The 17,721-nt window shown below is 35.2% G+C and overlaps 1 protein-coding gene across 2 annotated transcripts; it reads left to right on the forward strand.

Moving 5' to 3' along the window:
• Window positions 1–243: 243 nt before the first annotated feature.
• On the forward strand, window positions 244–17,514 carry LOC108345050 (putative lipase ROG1). Of its 2 annotated transcripts, XM_052878631.1 has the most exons (11): window positions 244–683; window positions 3,707–3,848; window positions 8,646–8,713; window positions 9,545–9,615; window positions 9,732–9,998; window positions 15,143–15,306; window positions 15,390–15,445; window positions 15,548–15,600; window positions 16,786–16,954; window positions 17,043–17,140; window positions 17,222–17,514. In XM_052878631.1, the coding sequence occupies exons 1-11, from the start codon at window positions 533–535 to the stop codon at window positions 17,324–17,326; spliced, it is 1,344 nt and encodes a 447-aa protein (XP_052734591.1). In that variant the 5' UTR covers window positions 244–532; the 3' UTR covers window positions 17,327–17,514. The 2 variants fall into 2 exon arrangements, with proteins under 2 accessions (XP_052734591.1, XP_052734592.1); XM_052878632.1 differs by lacking the exons at window positions 3,707–3,848; window positions 8,646–8,713 and having other exon boundaries at window positions 256–683.
• Window positions 17,515–17,721: the final 207 nt, after the last annotated feature.

Consider the following 17,721-nt stretch of genomic DNA (forward strand, 5'->3'; position numbering starts at 1 on the left):
TTAGTAGGGTAAAACAAAAAATTTGCATCCTCTTATAAGGCTGCAATATGTCTTTTATTATATGTTCCTGAGGTGATGATAATAATTTACTTGTAAAATGTTTACTTTTATAAAATGTCTAGTAACACATTTTCTGATAAAAAATAAATTAAAAGCATTGTATTAATATCAGAAGATAATTTAGTATTTGTTTATTTCCCAAGTTTTTGTTTTATAAATATGTTTAGTTGGTGAAGAAAAAATAGAGGCCGCCAAAACTGTGTATGATGACGCTGCGCTGTCTGCGTCCATTGCCTTGGGTTGCATTGCGTGTCGTTTATGCCCTTCTTTTGTCGTTTTCATCCATCACTAATTCACAATTCGCTTGTTCCCATTCACCAATTCATCACCAAACAGAACAGAACCTTCAGACACAGAGAGAAAATCGTGATATGGGTAGCGTTGTGATTTGGTGGAGAAGGAATAACAACACGACACTTGTGCCTTGAAATTAGGATTTCATTTACCTTCTCTCTCTCTAAAAATTATACATATGGCAACGCCTTACATGATTCACGCGCGCTGTGCTTACTCCCCAAGAATTTGCAATCGCAACAACAAATCCCCTTCGCAACAAGCTCCCTTAGCTTCTTCCTGTTCTTCTTCCTCCTCGGCTTCCAATTCTCCTTTTTCTCTCTCTTCTGGTAATTTTCACTCACTTCTCAATCCCAATCCCCAAATTTTATTTTCTATCATCCATTTCGTGGCGTTTTACTTACTGTTCCAACAATTAAGAGCGTTTGTTTCGTCTCATAGGCCAATTATACATTCAGCCTTCGTCATTCTGGATTTTTCGTTATCAAATTATAGTATCTTTTATTCTCCAGGTGAAGCTTTAAATTTAAGATATATATTTTATAAAAATCTATAATTCCCTTTAGAACCTGTCGAGGTCTTGTTTTAGAAAAACAAAATTGATGTGATACTATTTTTATTTTTTTTATTATTTTCCTTTTCTAAAAATATAAAAATTCACTTTTTTATAACGTGTGCTGAATAAATGTAAAAGGTGTATCATCTTTCCTTTGTCCTTGTTTTAAGACACCCTGGGTTAAGAATAAAAAAATATTTAATTATATCTTTTTAAGTTATAAAAATTTTAAATTTAAATAAAAGTTATAAAAATTTAATTCTTATGAAACCCTATCATTAAATAAGAATTAAGAGAGTCTTAAAAAATATATGAACTTAAAATAAAGTTGGACTTTGTGAGAAGAATGGGGTCCACCCTTCCACTCTCTAGAAAAAAAGAAAGAAGTGTAAAATTAAGGTAGTCAGACAATGGCCCAGGTTTGTAAAACTGGGCTAGAGGGTGGGGTGGGCCTGGTACTGGCCCGAGAGATGGTCCATCTTCCTTGATTGCTTGGTCTCTTTTCTACCAGTGATCAATGGGAAACTGTCAAGTGACTAGAAGACCAATTTTTTTCTGCTGATTTTATATTTTAGTACTTGACAGCTGGCTTGTTGGTAGTCTTGGATTGCATTGAATGTTTTTGTTGTTTATCTAGTTCTACTGACGGTTGGAAATTTAAGTATCAATTGAGACTTACAAAAAGAAAGACAGAAACCCATTCATTGTCTTGATGATTTGGGTTGAAGTTCCTTAGAATCTTTCTTTCTTTGTTTATCCTATAAAACTCTGAGAAAAGGAACCACGGAAAGTATACCCATACTAATACCAGAGTAGAGATTTTTCACTGAAACCAAAAACATGCGTGTGAAAACATTGGTGATGAGACCATTAATGCTCATGCTTATTGATAAAAATACCTATTTAAGCGTAAAACCCTGCTCAACTAGAGGTATGCAATCAACTCTATGTTCCTATCAAATCTCTAAACCCCACTGGTGTGGAGCTTACCGATAAACACTATCCTATACTATTTCCGTTGGTACCACTGATGAATTGAGATACTTGTGTTTGGGCGTTACATTTATTAATGTTATCAAAATGTACCACATGATGGTGCACTAGACTTGGAAAATACAACAGTGGCATTTACTTAGTCTTGATAATTTCAACCATAGGAAGTTTAAGCTGCTAAAGGACCTAATCTCTTTGTCTTGAAGTTCATTAGCTCCACTCAACCCAGCATTCCCTAGGTAGATAGTGTGGGCGATTTTCTGCCGTAGACCAGTTCAAATTAAATGCAACTAGCAGCACTCTGAAAGTGGATATTATACCAGTACTCAACCAATGCAACGAATCTTCCCATTGCTAATGTTACTCATTAGGAAAATAGCATAAGACTCTTAACACCTTGTTTAGTTCTTCAGTTTGCCCATCTGTTTTAAGGTGATGTGTTTAGATCATTTGGATAGCACTACCCTCCATTTAGGCAAAAAAAATTCAGATCAGAACTTGCTTATAAATGTTGGATCTCCATGAAATGAACAACCTCCTCAGCTAACAACTAAGCCACCCTTTGAGATGAAAAGGGGTCTTTCAATAACTTGAAGTAACCACACTTGGACAGTCTGTCTAAAACAACTAGGCTGTCTTGTGATAAAATCAATCCCCACATCATCCGTAACAGCCGTTGGTCTGGTAGGTAAAGCTTGAGTAGACCTGCTGGAGACGCAGCTTGCGCATGTTGTGCTTCTGGATAGGGTGTTCCACTACAAAATCTGCATTCTTTGATTGCTGAAATTTTTATGCATGCTGAAAAATGGCCCCGTGACAATTCCCTTTCTTTCATTCGTGATAATGGTCCGTTAAAGCTGTAGTTTCCTGCCGAATATGTTTAGACACCAATGCTGAATGACTAACACCAATACCATCAAATTTTTTTCATTAGTGGGCTTACTTAGGTTCTATAAAATTTAAAAGTTGTGTGCACTTAACGATTTGAATGTTGAGCTGACAAGAGATCTGAGTATGTAGAACTTTCCAGACAACTTTATCTGCTGCTTTTTGTCCTTATGTGTCAGACATTATGCTCAATAATTTTGCATTGGAGTTTTACCTTGATGCTGTTTGTCTCTTCACGTTGGACTATAGTGTTTTCAAAAAGACATAATCTTCAAACCCTCTGATTGATGGTGAAATGATAATAGGACAATGAAGTCTTCACACAGTTGTCGAGCATTGCCTTAGAGTGATCATCATGGAATTCCATATCTTTGAATCAGACATTTTGCAAATTTTTAGTCTTGTATACTTATAGAGAGAACACGAAAAGAACATACCATTCTTAATCACATTGTTTTGTTTGTTATCCATTAAAACTATAGGGCATCATGAACTTTTCCTAAACAAGATTCTTACATATGCTGTCTCAAGGTCCATTAGTGGTGAAAACCTCATTTTTTACAATTATTTCCTTGGGTTGTGTTCTCCATCCTTTGTTTTTCACTCTTTGTCAATTTTCCTTTGTACATTTCTAGGTGTTGTTGGAATTGTTGGGTTTATCTAGGAAGGAGAGAAAAGAGACCAAGATGGCTGTGTGCATATTTGTTTACTGGATGAATACAAGTTTTATAGATGTATAGATGTGATAAAGGACTACAACCTAGTACTCTTATTACTAATGATTAGGGGACAAGTACTAGTACTAGTGTAAGCTATAAACACAAAGACCAATAACCCTAATAATCTAACAACAATGATAATATTGGTGCAAATATAGCTTAATTTTTATTAAGGCTGGTAGATGAACTTTTGCAGGTATAAATATTGGACAGAGACACCAGGGCCTTAGTGCTCATGCTATGAGTACCGTCACTCATGGAAATTCTATTTCTAGCATAGGGAATTTGAAGAACGACCCTGATCATCTCCTTGTTCTTGTCCATGGTATCTTGGCTAGGTATATGGTATATTTATAAATTATATTGTGAGAATAAAACCTTGTTTAAAATATTTGTGTTAAAATATGACCGAAGCTTGTCTTGAACTATGGGTGAAAAGTGAAGTTAATGTACTCAATGCTTTTACAATAAATTACTATTACCAAGTATAGTAGGAAAGGATTATTGTTTTCAACCGGTTTATGATTAATAGGTACTTGTCCAATTTGCATGTCAATTATATAAATCTGATTAAAATTTATAATCTCTGAATTTAGCTTGTGGATGTCAATTTATAATTTCACAATTTAGCTTTTTTCACTATGTAATTTGTTAAGAAGTGCACTTTAAGCCTAACTCAACCCCACAAAACTAGTTTGTAAGATAAGGTTTGTAACCACTTATATACTCGAAACTGGCCTTATCACTAGTCGATGTGGGACTTCTAACACATCCCCTTCACGCTGAGGTATATACATCTAGTGCGTGAGACTAGATATTAATGGGTGGTCTGAAAGCGGCCCGATAGCAGGTGGAATGACATGTTCAACAAACACAAATCTTGTTAGGATAGGCTCTAACCCCTGACTTTGATACCATGTTAAGAAGTGGACTTTAAGTGTAACCCAATCCCACAAAACTAGCTTATAAGGTGAGGTTTGGACCCACTTATATACTCTAAATTAATCTTATCGCTAGTTGATGTGGGACTTTTAACATAACTATACAAGGAAACTTTGCCTAATACATGACTAATTTTCAGCTAATCAAAATTTTCAATTAATGAATAAAAAATAGCAAGTAAGTCAACTGTTCAAATCTGGACAAATATGTTCAAGTAAATATTATAGAGAAATTATAGGGGAATCTACAAGGAAGTAATAAATCAGGAATTTAGCTAATTCTGTCGGCATCCCCTTCATATTGATGCTAGTAGATCTTGAAGCATCATTGGCCCACCTAAAAATGATTACAAGACCAAAACAAGGTCTTCTTAGTAAAGCCATCAACAATATAGAGAATGGTGTAGACATGAGAAAGACGAATGAGGTGAGTATCATAGCCTTCACAACTATATTGACAATCAATCTTAATGTACAAATATATTGACAATCACCCTTAATGTGCTCTACATCCATAAACTCGAGAATGACAAGAAATTGGATAATTCTAGTATTGTCAACATGAAGTGGAGTGCCCTTGTGTTGAGGTAAACCAAGTTCTCCCAATAATTTTTGAAGCCAAACAATCTTAGAATGAGTAGAAGATATAGTCTAATATTCAAACTCAGTAGAAGATTTAGAAACCTAAGATTATTTCATATTCTTCTAAGTAATAAGAGCATGACCAAGAAATATAGATCAACCAAAAAATAAAAAATGATTATTCACACCCAGCTGACATCATTGTAAGGAATCAATTGCATAAGAGATGGACAAGGGAGGTAAAGACCTTGACCAAGAGTACCTTGTAGGTAGCTAATTATTCACCAAACAATAGCTAAATGGGAGGAGACAGTGACTGCATAAATTTACTAACTTGTTGAACAAAAAAAAAGCAAGATCATGATGAGTATTAATAAAATAATTAAGGTTATCAAACAATTGACAATATAAAAAAGGATTAGCCAAAGGTTCATCTTCATCCTTATAGTGCTTCACATTTACTTCCATAGGAATTTGGACATAGTTGGCGTCTTACAGTCTAGCCAAAGTGGTTAACTTTTGTGTGTATGTTTTCATGTAAGAAAATACCAACAAAAGTATTTTGAACTTCCACTCCCAAGAAATATTGGAAAGGATCTCTACAAAAATCCCAACTAAAAGCAAAACAACACCATTAGAGGTCCCTATAGAAATAAAGAGGAATCATATTGACTTTGAGTAGGACTTTAAGGTGGAGTCATAAATTTCTTCTTTTAGATCTCATGCAAAAAAGGGTTCTTGACATCCACTGGTTAAAGGGGTCATCCTTGTGATGCACTTATATCTAAGATAGTGTGAACGATAGCCAATCAGTCATAAGAGGAAACATCTTACACCCCACTCCATATTCCTATTGAATATTGTTCAAGCATATGGTAAAGAGTCAAATAATAATTTGTGTTAATTACATCATAGGAATATGTGTGTGTGTATAAGTGTCACAAATACAAAGAGATGAGCCAAAACTCATTTTAGGACATAGATTATTTGGTGAAGATATTTGCCAACTGATAATTAGAATTTACAAATTAAGTGGTGATGCGTCCAAATACAATCTTTTTTCGATAAAGAGACAATCTATCTAAATATGTAAGTCCTCTTGTGAAATACTGAATTTAAGGAAATATGCTAGGTAGCATGCTTATCACACATGAGAATCTCTTGTGTGAACTCTTGAAATCTCAATTCTTTAAGCAACTATTTGAGCAAACCATGCTCATATGTGACAAAGGTCATAGTTCTATATTATGCTTTTATGCTAGATCTTGATACTACAGTCTTTTTCTTGCTTTAACGGGAGATCAAAATATCCCTAATAAAGACATAATATCTGAAGGTGTATCTCTTGTAAGTAGGAGATCCAATTCAATTTGCATCTGAATAATCCACAACATGAGTGTGATTATTGTGACCATTTATAACAAACCTTTTATGAGGGCACCTTTTGATATACTTCAGAAGGTGAATAACTACATTCAATGTCATGTACATGGAGAATTACGAAACTGGCTTACCACATGCTTTTATGCTAGATCTTGATACTACAGTCTTTTTCTTGCTTTACCGGGAGATCAAAATATCCCTAATAAAGACATAATATCTGAAGGTGTATCTCTTGTCAGTAGGAGATCCAATTCAATTTGCATCTGAATAATCCACAACATGAGTGTGATTATTGTGACCATTTATAACAAACCTTTTATGAGGGCACCTTTTGATATACTTCAGAAGGTGAATAACTACATTCAATGTCATGTACATGGAGAATTACGAAACTGGCTTACCACATTGAGTGCAAAGGAAAGGCTAGGTCAAGTAACTGAGGTAGTTCAATTTTCCAAACGGTCTTTTGTATTTCTCAGGAGCAAAAAATGGGTACTTCTGACTAGGTAGAAAATTAGTATTGGGATCCATGGGTGAGTCAATGGGCTTGAAATTCTTTAGTCTAATTTCTTTTAAAATATCCAATATATACTTCCTTTGAAAAATGCAATTTCATTGTTTGATTTAAAGGAGATTCATATTGGTCTAATAAACCATCATATTTGGTTTGATGATGTAGATCCATTTGCATCCAATGGGCTTAACACTAGATATAGGAAAGGAACAATATTCCATGTATGATTTTCATGTCAGGCTTGCAACTATTCTTCTACAACTTTCACTAGTTTGGTTTTCTATCTAAGAATAAGAGGTAGACACCATGATCTAAGCCAAAGTAGCACTAAGAAAAAAGTGATCTCATGTAGGAAGCTAAGATGCCACTAGAGGAAACACAACGTGATCAAGATGAGAAATATGTTTTTGAAAGGAATTGATCCTTAAAGAATATCACATTTCTAGAAATACAAATGTGATTAACCATACATTATAACATACATAACCTCTATGAGATGAGCTATAGCCCAAAAAAGTAAAGATAACAGATTGTGTAAAGTATCTTCAAGCTATTAAGTGCACATTTTTTGGTTAATCACCTACCCAAGAGAGATACAAGTAGTTGTGGATAGACAATCTTATAAAAGGCTGGTTGGGAAATTGATCTACTTGTCTCATTAGGCCTAACATTGCCAATTTTGCAGAGGGTGTTAGTCGGTTTATGCATAATCTAAAGGATACTCGTCTCAGAGTTGTTTATTGCATTCTATAATACTTGAAAAGAACTCCTGGGAAAGGTATTCTATTACAAAAATGGGATGGAGTTGATCTTAGAAGCCTACACAAATGTTAACTATGCCGGTTCTATAGACTACAAAAAATCTACCTCTGCATATTGCGCTTTTTTGGGAGAAAATTTAGTCACTTGGAGGAGCAAGAAACACAATGTTGTGGTGAGATAAAGTGCAGAGGCAGAGTTTAGAGTCATGGCCTTAGGGATTTTGTAAATACTATTGTTAAAGATAATTCTAAAAGACCTCAAGAGTGATTGGAAGAAGACTATGAGTCTGTATTTTGATAACAATTCAATAATAAATATTGTGTATAATAATCTAGTGCAACATGATAGAGCTAAGCATATTGAAGTTGATAGTCACTTCATAAAGGAAAAGTTGGATAATGCACACCATTTGTATGCTCTGGAAATCAATTTGCAGATATTGACAAAAGGGCTAAGTGATGTCTACTGTTGGTAAGTTTGGAAATGGATGGCATCCACTTCCCAACTCGAGGAAGAGTGTTAGAATCCCACCATTTATGCTGCAATTAATATTTCCTTATACCGTGTCAATAATATAATTAGGAAATTTAATTACATTCCATAAGTAGGAAAAGTAATAGGCTAACAATATATTTTATATTTATCGTAAGAGATAATTGATCGTGAATTGTAGGGATATAATATATCCATCATAGATTAGGATTTTCAGTTATTAAGCTTTTGTATTCTATTTGAAAACAATTGTTCCTCAATGAATAATATCAGAAACAGAGTTTTTCTGAAAAATTTTAGGCGAACAGTAAGGAATAAATAAACCAGGGATTTAATTTAAATAATCCCATTGACAGGTTTCAGTGCAGAAGTTGAGCCAAAACCTTTATGAGGTTCTTTTGAATGTTGCTCAATTAATTGGTCATTTACAAAGTTGTACTCATGTTTATTTATTGATACAGCACAGCGGACTGGACTTATGCAGAAACAGAGTTAAAAAGGCGTCTTGGAAAAAACTATTTAATTTACGGTTTGTGCATCTTTTAACTTTGGTTCTCTATGTTATATTGCATAGTGCTCCTCTACTCCTATAAGTGGGCTTATTTGTTAAGTGTACAACGGTGTATCCCTTTAAAAAAATTAATGGGATAAAGTTATTGAAATTAGTTTAGTCTGTTAAGATTGTCGTGCAGTTGAAAGTAAATCAATGGTGGATACACCCTTATTTGTGTATTTTACATACAAGTTTATTTTAGAAGAGCTTTTTCTTTCTCTTATTATGTAACGTTTGATCATTGAACCATAGTGTTCTTAGCCTCTTTAAATTCAATGTTACTTTTGGAATGTTTGATTAAGAAATTGCTCTAATATCTCATTTTCATTTGAATACGATTGACAGTCTATGTGCCATGAACAGAAATGAAATTGATCAAAACATCAGAACAATTGTGCAAATTATTAATGATCTATGTTGGAGGCAACTTAGATAAGGATGCCAACTAAAAAATGATATACTATACAAGTTTGAGTAAACTTGCAAATTAAACTCACACTACTAGACTGTTCTTTTCACAATTTGTCTAGCTAATTCTGGAAAAAAAGACCAGTTCTATAATTTTAAAAGAAGTAAGCTTAAGCTTTTTACGATAATAATGAATTTTTTGTATATTGTGAAGATTTTCTTAGGTAGTGGATGATTGTCTCGTCCATGAATTTAAAACTATTTGTCTGATTATAATAGTACATACACTTACACACGTGTGTGTGTGCCTATATATATATATATATATATATATATATATATATATATATATATATATCTGTTTAGGAACAGTTCTTATCAATTATTTGTTGTTTGCAGTCAGTTCATCAAATACTTACACTAAGACATTTACTGGGATTGATGGAGCTGGAAAGCGGTTAGCTGATGAAGTGAGTTCCGAGCTACAAAAATTTATTGAAGTTCGAAGGCTCCATTTAAGTTCCGATACTTTTATTTTCTCTTGAATTGTTTCATGTTGAATTATTATTGCCTATCATGAAAACAGGTATTGCAAGTTGTTAAAAAGACAAGGAGCCTTAAAAGAATCTCCTTTCTATCCCATTCTTTGGGAGGCTTGTTTGCTAGATATGCAATTGCTGTTCTTTATTCACCTGATACCTACAGTAGAGATCAACCAGGTGATCTGGCAAACAACACGACAGAAAATCTCCAGGAAAAAAAGTTTTCCAAAGGAGGCTTAATAGCTGGGTTGGAGCCTATCAATTTTATAACTTTAGCAACTCCTCATCTTGGTGTAAGAGGAAAGAAGCAGGTTTGTTCAGGACAATATAATTTTTTTGTGATGTGTTCTCTTTTTTGGTATATATTGTCTTCTATTTGAAATCTGAAGACTGGTGTTACTTTTTTGAAACTTGAAATTGTCTTGTTGATCCCTTTGTTCAAGTTATGAGTTTAGTGAGAGAGAGGAAGAAAGATAAAAGACAACGAAACACTAAATTGATATTAAGTATTAACTAAGATATTCATATTACATTGTATTGATGTGTTTGATATATTCATAAAACTTTAAGTACTACCCTTATTTATACTAATCACAATCCTAGCTAATTTGGTGAACAAATCATAATGAGATAAGGAACTATGTTAACTATAAGATAATGAGGAAATGAGGAAGTTAATCTTTCGAAATAATGTCAGATATGATACGATATAATTGGATATTTTTAAATATTCTAAAACTCTTCCTCAAGCTAAAGCTTATAAGCTTTAGGCTTAATACGAACAAATGTCTTTCTTTTCTTTCATCGTTATGGGCTTCACCAATAAAGACCACTGTGGAAACTCATAAAGAGAGATTGGAATCAGATTGTGATTGAGACAAAAGCTGGGCTTAATCACCTTAGGCCAAATTTGGAGAAAAGTTGAGGTTAGATTGTGTGGGAGAAACTGACAGGGCCAGGGCAATATGGAGGAAGCTGAATCTTTAGAACTGTTATGGGGTCAAGAATGATTCATTGAGATTCCCATGAGCCCAAGGTACATTTGGGGCAAACTAAGTCCAACTGTGTATGGGAAAAGACAAGGTTGGACACCTTTCATCTTTCTACCATCAAAGCTATTATTCCATGTTGCTGAATTGAAACCAAGTACAGAACAACCATGGTAGGGTACACATAGATAAGCAAAAGAAAAAGTTCAACTAATGGGAAGATTTATTAGAATCTGTTACGTACCTGAGTACGAAACTTAACCAGAACAACCTCTCACACACTCAAAGTAAGCAAAATAATAATGAAAGAATGGAATTGAACTAAAGAATTTCTTTTATTGATGGAAATATGTGAATAAACAAAAGTAAACAATAATTGAGAGCATAACCTCCTTCAATTACTTGAGGAGCATAACCTCCCTCACAGGACGCATAGCTGACTGTCAACGAGACTCAATAATCAAAAGCATACCCTTAACCCTAGACTCTAGCTTTATTTATACTAATTGTTTCCCGCTCATCTCATACTAAATATCTCCCTAGAATATACCTATATTTAATATAAATATCCCTATATTTAATGTAAATACTCCCCCGTATATTTCCCTATCATATATCATTAATTATAAATATCTTATATTGTATATTTCCCTGGAATATATATTTATTTACTCTAATTATCTTATACTGAGTATTCTCCTCAAATATATCTCCCTTTACTGTAATTAGTTTCCGCCCATCCTAACCGCCATGACAGTTAGGATGGTAGCTCTTCAACCGTCCGACTCAGGTCCTTTGCTGCTTCCCACGGCTCGGCCTGGTTGCTCGCTCTCTGCCTTCCACCGTTCAGCCTGGTCGCTCTCTGCCTTTCACCGTTCGGCCTGGTCGCTCTCTGCCTTCCACCGTTCGGCCTGGTCGCTCTCTGCCTTCCACCGTTCGGCCTGGTCGCTCCTCACCTTCCACCGTTCAGCCTGGTCGCTCCTCGCCTTCCACCGTTCGGCCTTTACGGTCAATACCGTTCGGCCTCACTTCCCTCCTACCTTCATTCTTCTTCTCATATACTTTCCAAACCTTATTATTACCCCCTACCATATACCGTAACATTACACCCCGCTGCAAAACAACCTTGTCCTCAAGGCTGTGAAACTTGATCTTCTGGCTTCTCTTCATCATCGTGTTATCATATGAAGGGTACTCACTGGCTATTGCCCTCCAATTGAGGTCTGGAGGTTTGGGTGGTGGTAAAACCTCCTCCAATGTCTTCCATTCTCCGTCCAGCATTCTGGTCACCACTTTTCCATAATCATAAGGAATTAGTCTTCGATGTCTTTCAGTACTTCATGTCGCTCTCTCCCTTCTGTCGGTGTATCAAAAACTGCAAACCCCCTGTTCTTTTCACTGGCCCACCTCCTCACAGAATCCATTGTTCTCTCCAATGCATTGATTCATCCGTCTGCCCTTCCTTCCAAAGTCGTCATTCTTTCTCCCAGTACTAGCTCGTTCGGTTCCAACAGTTTTCTCACGTTCATTTCCGGCCGTCCTCTCCCATTCGGTTCGGTAAGTCCTTTCTCTTTAGGTTCCGCCCGTTCTCTCACGTTTGGATCCAGCAGTCTGCTACCGTTCGGTTCCAGCAGTCCCTTCCCGTTTGGAGCTTGGACGTATTCTTCCACGTTCCCCGACTGTTTACTGGCCGCCAGTCTTTCGAAGACTGGCCCCGTGTTTCTTTCTACGAATCGGATCACCATCGCTTCCTTTAAACCTTCCCAAGAACGATCCTTGGCGTTCCCCTTCCAAAATCTGAACCAGTATCCGACCTTTTCCTCCATACTGATGTAGGCTAGGCACACCTTCTCTTCCTCTGACACCTCTTGTAGTTCAAAAAAATTATCAGCTCTACTGATCCAATTCAACGGATCAACCCCGTAAAACATGGGTAACTCTACCCTTTTCTTCCAGCTGGGTTGCACTTCATGGCGTATTCCACCCAACTCTGCCTTCAACCTCCTTATGGACAGCTCCATGTTCTCCAGTCTCTGCCCCATGCTCTCCAGTTTCCCTTCAATTGCATTCATTCTTCCCTCCATGATGTCTTTCACTCCTCTCCATTAGGATCCGACAGTTTCATCCCTTGACGATCCGGCAGTTTCATCCCTTGACGATCCGGCAGATTCCTCCCTCACGCCCTTTTCTCCTCTCTGACGATCCGGCAGGTTAGACCAATTGTTACGTACCTGAGTACGAAACTTAACCAGAACAACCTCTCACACACTCAAAGTAAGCAAAATAATAATGAAAGAATGGAATTGAACTAAAGAATTTCTTTTATTGATGAAAATATCTGAATAAACAAAAGTAAACAATAATTGGGAGCATAACCTCCTTTAATTACTTGGGAGCATAACCTCCCTCACAGGACGCATAGCCGCCTGTCAACGAGACTCAATAATCAAAAGCATACCCTTAACCCTAGACTCTAGCTTTATTTATACTAATTGTCTCCCGCTTATCTCATACTAAATATCTCCCTAGAATATATCTATATTTAATATAAATATCCCTGTATTTAATGTAATTATTCCCCCGTATATTTCCCTAACATATATCATTAATTATAAATATTTTATATTGTATATTTCCCTGGAATATTTATTTACTCTAGTTATCTTATACTGAATATTCTCTCCAAATATAATTCCCGCCCATCCTAACCGCTATGACAGTTAGGATGGTAGCTCTTCAACCGTCCGGCTCAGGTCCTTCGCTGCTTCCCACCGTTCGGCCTAGTCGCTCTCTGCCTTCCACCGTTCGGCCTGGTCGCTCCTCGCCTTCTACGGTTCAGCCTGGTCGCTCCTCTCCTTCTATCGTTCGGCCTGGTCGCTCCTCGCCTTCCACCGTTCGGCTACCATTCGGCTACCGTTCGGCTACCATTCGGCTACCGTTCGGCCTTTACGGTCAATACTGTTCAGCCTCACTTCCCTCCTACCTTCCTTCTCCTTCTCATATACTTTCCAAACCTTATTATTACCCCCTACCTTATACCGTAACAGAATCCCTTCTTTGCAACTGAGCTTGACGCATCAACTATAAATGTAGTCACTAAAGAAAAATGAATCGCACTAAGATGCAATTTAATGATACCCTTATAAGGAAAAACCCCAGCTTTTACTTCTATTGCTTTGTGGGTAGGGAAGAAAGTGTAGTCTCGTTGGATGCCAAACACATAGCAAGATGCAATTTGTGACAGAACATGGTGAGTGGACAATAGCGAGTGGCTTTCTCTCTTAGAATTTGCCAATTTGGGGTTGGACCTAATTCAACCCTAAAAGTTAGCTCATGAGTTTGAGTTTCCTTCCACTTATATACATAAACATTTCCAGTTGATGTGCTATCTGTAACACACACCTTTAGCAATAAAGAGTCAGCGCTCTGAAGGTGAAAGTTGCACAATTGGAAACATATGTGGATGGTTGATAGGTCCTCAACAATTGTTAAAATGAATATTTTGATTGTTTAAGAATTTCAATATAGGTCGAACTCAACCATACATGTTAACAACTAGTGTTTTGGCAGGGCCTACTCCCTTTAAAATGCTCAAGAATATTTTAGTTTTTGTTTGAATATTCTGTATTGTCTCTTGCAGTTTGAAAGTAGGATTAAATTCAGCCACCCTTTTTTCTGCAGTACCATTTTCTATTAACCTGATTACTGTACAAAATCTACATAAACATTGGTGGACAAAACTAATTTATTGGATGGATTTTCATCATCGATGCCCTATAATTTTCTTACTAACAAGTATATTACAAAAATTACTCTCTTTTTTTCATTATATGCACCTCTTTATCATTACTTTTATTTTCATTATTTTATCTATCAGTTTTTATCATCAAGGATTGATACCTCAAGACAACACGAACTACATTGTTTTGTAAATTATTTAACCCGCGTTTTTATCCATCAAATAAATTCTTTGTTATCCCTTTTATTATCTCTTGGCTAAGAATTGTCTTAATTATTCTCTTTAATGAAATAGTTTCTGGTAGATCTTACCTTCAATTATGCATGCCCGTATTTGTATTTTGAGATTTTATTTTTATTTTTATAAAGGGATGCAACCTATGAAGAAATGTTTAAATAGAAAGAGTAGAGTGCATAACTTTTCTTCTAATAGAAGTTCTGATGGAGAAAGTACTAGAATAAGATTTGCATTATCCATGAACAGGCCCCACTAAAATTTCAATTTTACTAGAGAAACTTATATTACAATCATGAAAAAATTATTAGAAAAAGATGCTTATAAACTAGAATTTCAATTCAAATGGATGAAACTATGAAGGAATTGAATATCTAAACCATCCTTCCGGCCTTGTTTATATATGTCTTGTCAATGAACGTGGTATTTCTCAATTTGTACTGAAAATTTTCAGGCCATAAGAGTTTGACTGTTTACCCTGCATATTTTTCAGCTCCCATTTCTGTTGGGTGTCCCAATCCTAGAAAAGCTAGCTGCTCCCATAGCTCCTTTTTTTGTTGGTCAAACAGGTAGTCAGTTGTTCCTTACTGATGGTAAACCTGACAAACCACCTCTTCTATTGAGAATGGCTTCTGATTGTGATGATGGAAAGTTTCTGTAAGTAAAGGAATCTATTTGTACTACTTTATATTCCGCTTTTTCAATTAAGTAATCTAATACTAAATTTTATATTTATGTAGGTCTGCACTTGGAACATTTAGATGTCGCATCATTTATGCTAATGTTTCATATGATCGTATCCTCTCAGTATGTTTTTTCTGTTTTACTACCTTCTGGGCATATCAATAATTCATGGTTCATTTCTTCCCATTTTTGTAATTTCTTCAACTTTATATAGATATGGTAGGGTGGCGCACTTCCTCTATAAGGAGGGAAACTGAGCTCAGTAAGGTGAATATTGATGATTTATCCTTTTGGGTTATCTTATTTTGTTGGTTATTGATCTCTTAACATATGCAATTTTAAAGATTAATAATTTATACTTAGATTACGACTAAATTAGAATCTTGTTGGATGCTTAGAATTATACTTAACATCCTAAATGTGTTTATGTCTGGCATCTATAATCTGTTTTCCTGTCTCAACTCTTAGATTTATGACTTAAATGTAATTTATAATTTCAATTCTACAATTGCTAATGCTAATAGGATAAAATTTTGTTTATGTCGAAATAAATAAGTAATGAAAATAATAGAACTATAGACGTATAAAAGAGATTTATTATTATTTGAGTACTTGGTGAACTAGAACTGTTAGATCAAATTTCCTTTCTCCTCTCCTATCAATAATAACAACAACAAAACTTAATAATAATAATAAATAATAATAATAATAATAAATAATAATAATAATAATAATAACAACGTATTAGATTTCAACAGAAAAATGGTTTAAAAGTGCGGCGAAGTTCAATTGGCCAATTGTGGAAAAACATATAAATTTATAAAATTCGACTCCAACAGTTAAGTATCCCATCAAAATTGACTTTTTTTAAAAAAATTTCTAATTGTTTGAAAAATACTTGTGTACTACTGAACTTCACTTGAAGAGCGTGCCATGTTTGACTATTGATTGAGATATTCAGTTCTTCACATTTTCAATTATCGGGGTGGTTATATATACTTTGCAGTGTATTAACTCAGATAATTGTTGGTTTAATTTATACTAACCCTTCATAATTTCTTAATTAGGAATTCCAATTGAGTCACAGCCTGTCAACTACGAAATCGTGAAAGAAAAAGGGGATGTGGCACTGGCTCTTAGTGATCTGTGTTAGTTAATCCCTCTGAAACGAATAAAATTAAATTAAATGGATCAATATACGGCAGCTAAAATGTTGCAAGGGATGTTAATTCTGGCATCCTAGTTTAGTGTTAGCTTCTGTGTTGCAAATGTGGAAAAGAAACTATAGATGTTGAGTAAAGGAAAAAATGCTGTAACATTAATTTTTTAGTGCGGGTCCTATTCTGAAAGTTGAAGGAGTGATTGTTTAATATATGAAAACGGAAACGCCTGGATTGTGAAAATAATGTGAATATCTTTCTGTGGTACTAACATTTTCTTTTGTATTGGCAGCCTCCTCGTCAATCTTTAGATGGATACAAGCACGTAGTTGATGTGGAATATTGTCCCCCAGTTCCTTCTGATGGCTCTAAATTTTCTCCAAAAGCAGTGCAAGCAAAGGAGGCTGCACAAAATGCTCCCAATACACAGAGTACTGTAGCATATCATGAAATTGTAGAAGGTGATAATTTTTTTCCCAAAATAACTGAATATGTATCAATTATCTTCAGCTATTGATATTCCTCTAAAGCCACTAATCTTTTTAACAGAGGAGATGATTCGGGGATTGCAGCTGTTGGGATGGAAAAAAGTTGATGTCAGCTTTCACTCGGCATTCTGGCCTTTATTTGCTCATAACAACATTCATGTACTGCATCCCTTTAATATGTCCGATGATGATGATATCATTGATACAAAGTTCGTAACACGAGTGGTTGTTTGATTTCAGGTGAAAAACGAATGGCTTCACAATGCTGGTGTAGGAGTAATTGCTCATGTGGCTGACAGCTTAAAACAGCAAGAAGCATCATCAGTATTGTCTGCTAGCTTGTGACTGCTGTACGTAATCTCAGTTTTCCTGGGACACGTCTAACTTCACAATACTAGCTGGAAAAAATTCTTACTATAGTAGTTAGTCATCAACATAATTACAATTTTTTTTACGCATATTTCATATAAAGATACTGTAGTTGTTAACAGGATTATCGTGCAACTTAATAGAAAAATACATTACCATACCAATGGAAAATAGTTTGTGTAGCGAGGGTTATTATTACACATTTGAAAATTTGAGTTTCTACTTATTGGAAAATAATCTACACTAATTTTTGTCTGTTATATGTTACAAAATCTTGAAAATTTGAGTTTCTACTTATTGTAATAAGTTAAAATCTTGGCTTTATATTAAAAAAGTGTTTTGGTCTAAGAGGGAATGGATGAGTGGGAATA

Source organism: Vigna angularis, chromosome 1, assembly GCF_016808095.1.
Source record: "Vigna angularis cultivar LongXiaoDou No.4 chromosome 1, ASM1680809v1, whole genome shotgun sequence".
NCBI classification, from domain to species: domain Eukaryota; kingdom Viridiplantae; phylum Streptophyta; class Magnoliopsida; order Fabales; family Fabaceae; genus Vigna; species Vigna angularis.

Excerpts from the sequence above, each read along its gene's own strand:
- LOC108345050 (XM_052878631.1), top strand. The coding sequence starts at position 533 with ATGGCAACGCCTTACATGATTCACGCGCGCTGTGCTTACTCCCCAAGA. Across the intron at positions 9,999-15,142 it reads GTGTAAGAGGAAAGAAGCAG|CTCCCATTTCTGTTGGGTGT; the intron begins GTTTGTTCAGGA and ends CATATTTTTCAG. Across the intron at positions 15,307-15,389 it reads TGTGATGATGGAAAGTTTCT|GTCTGCACTTGGAACATTTA; the intron begins GTAAGTAAAGGA and ends ATATTTATGTAG.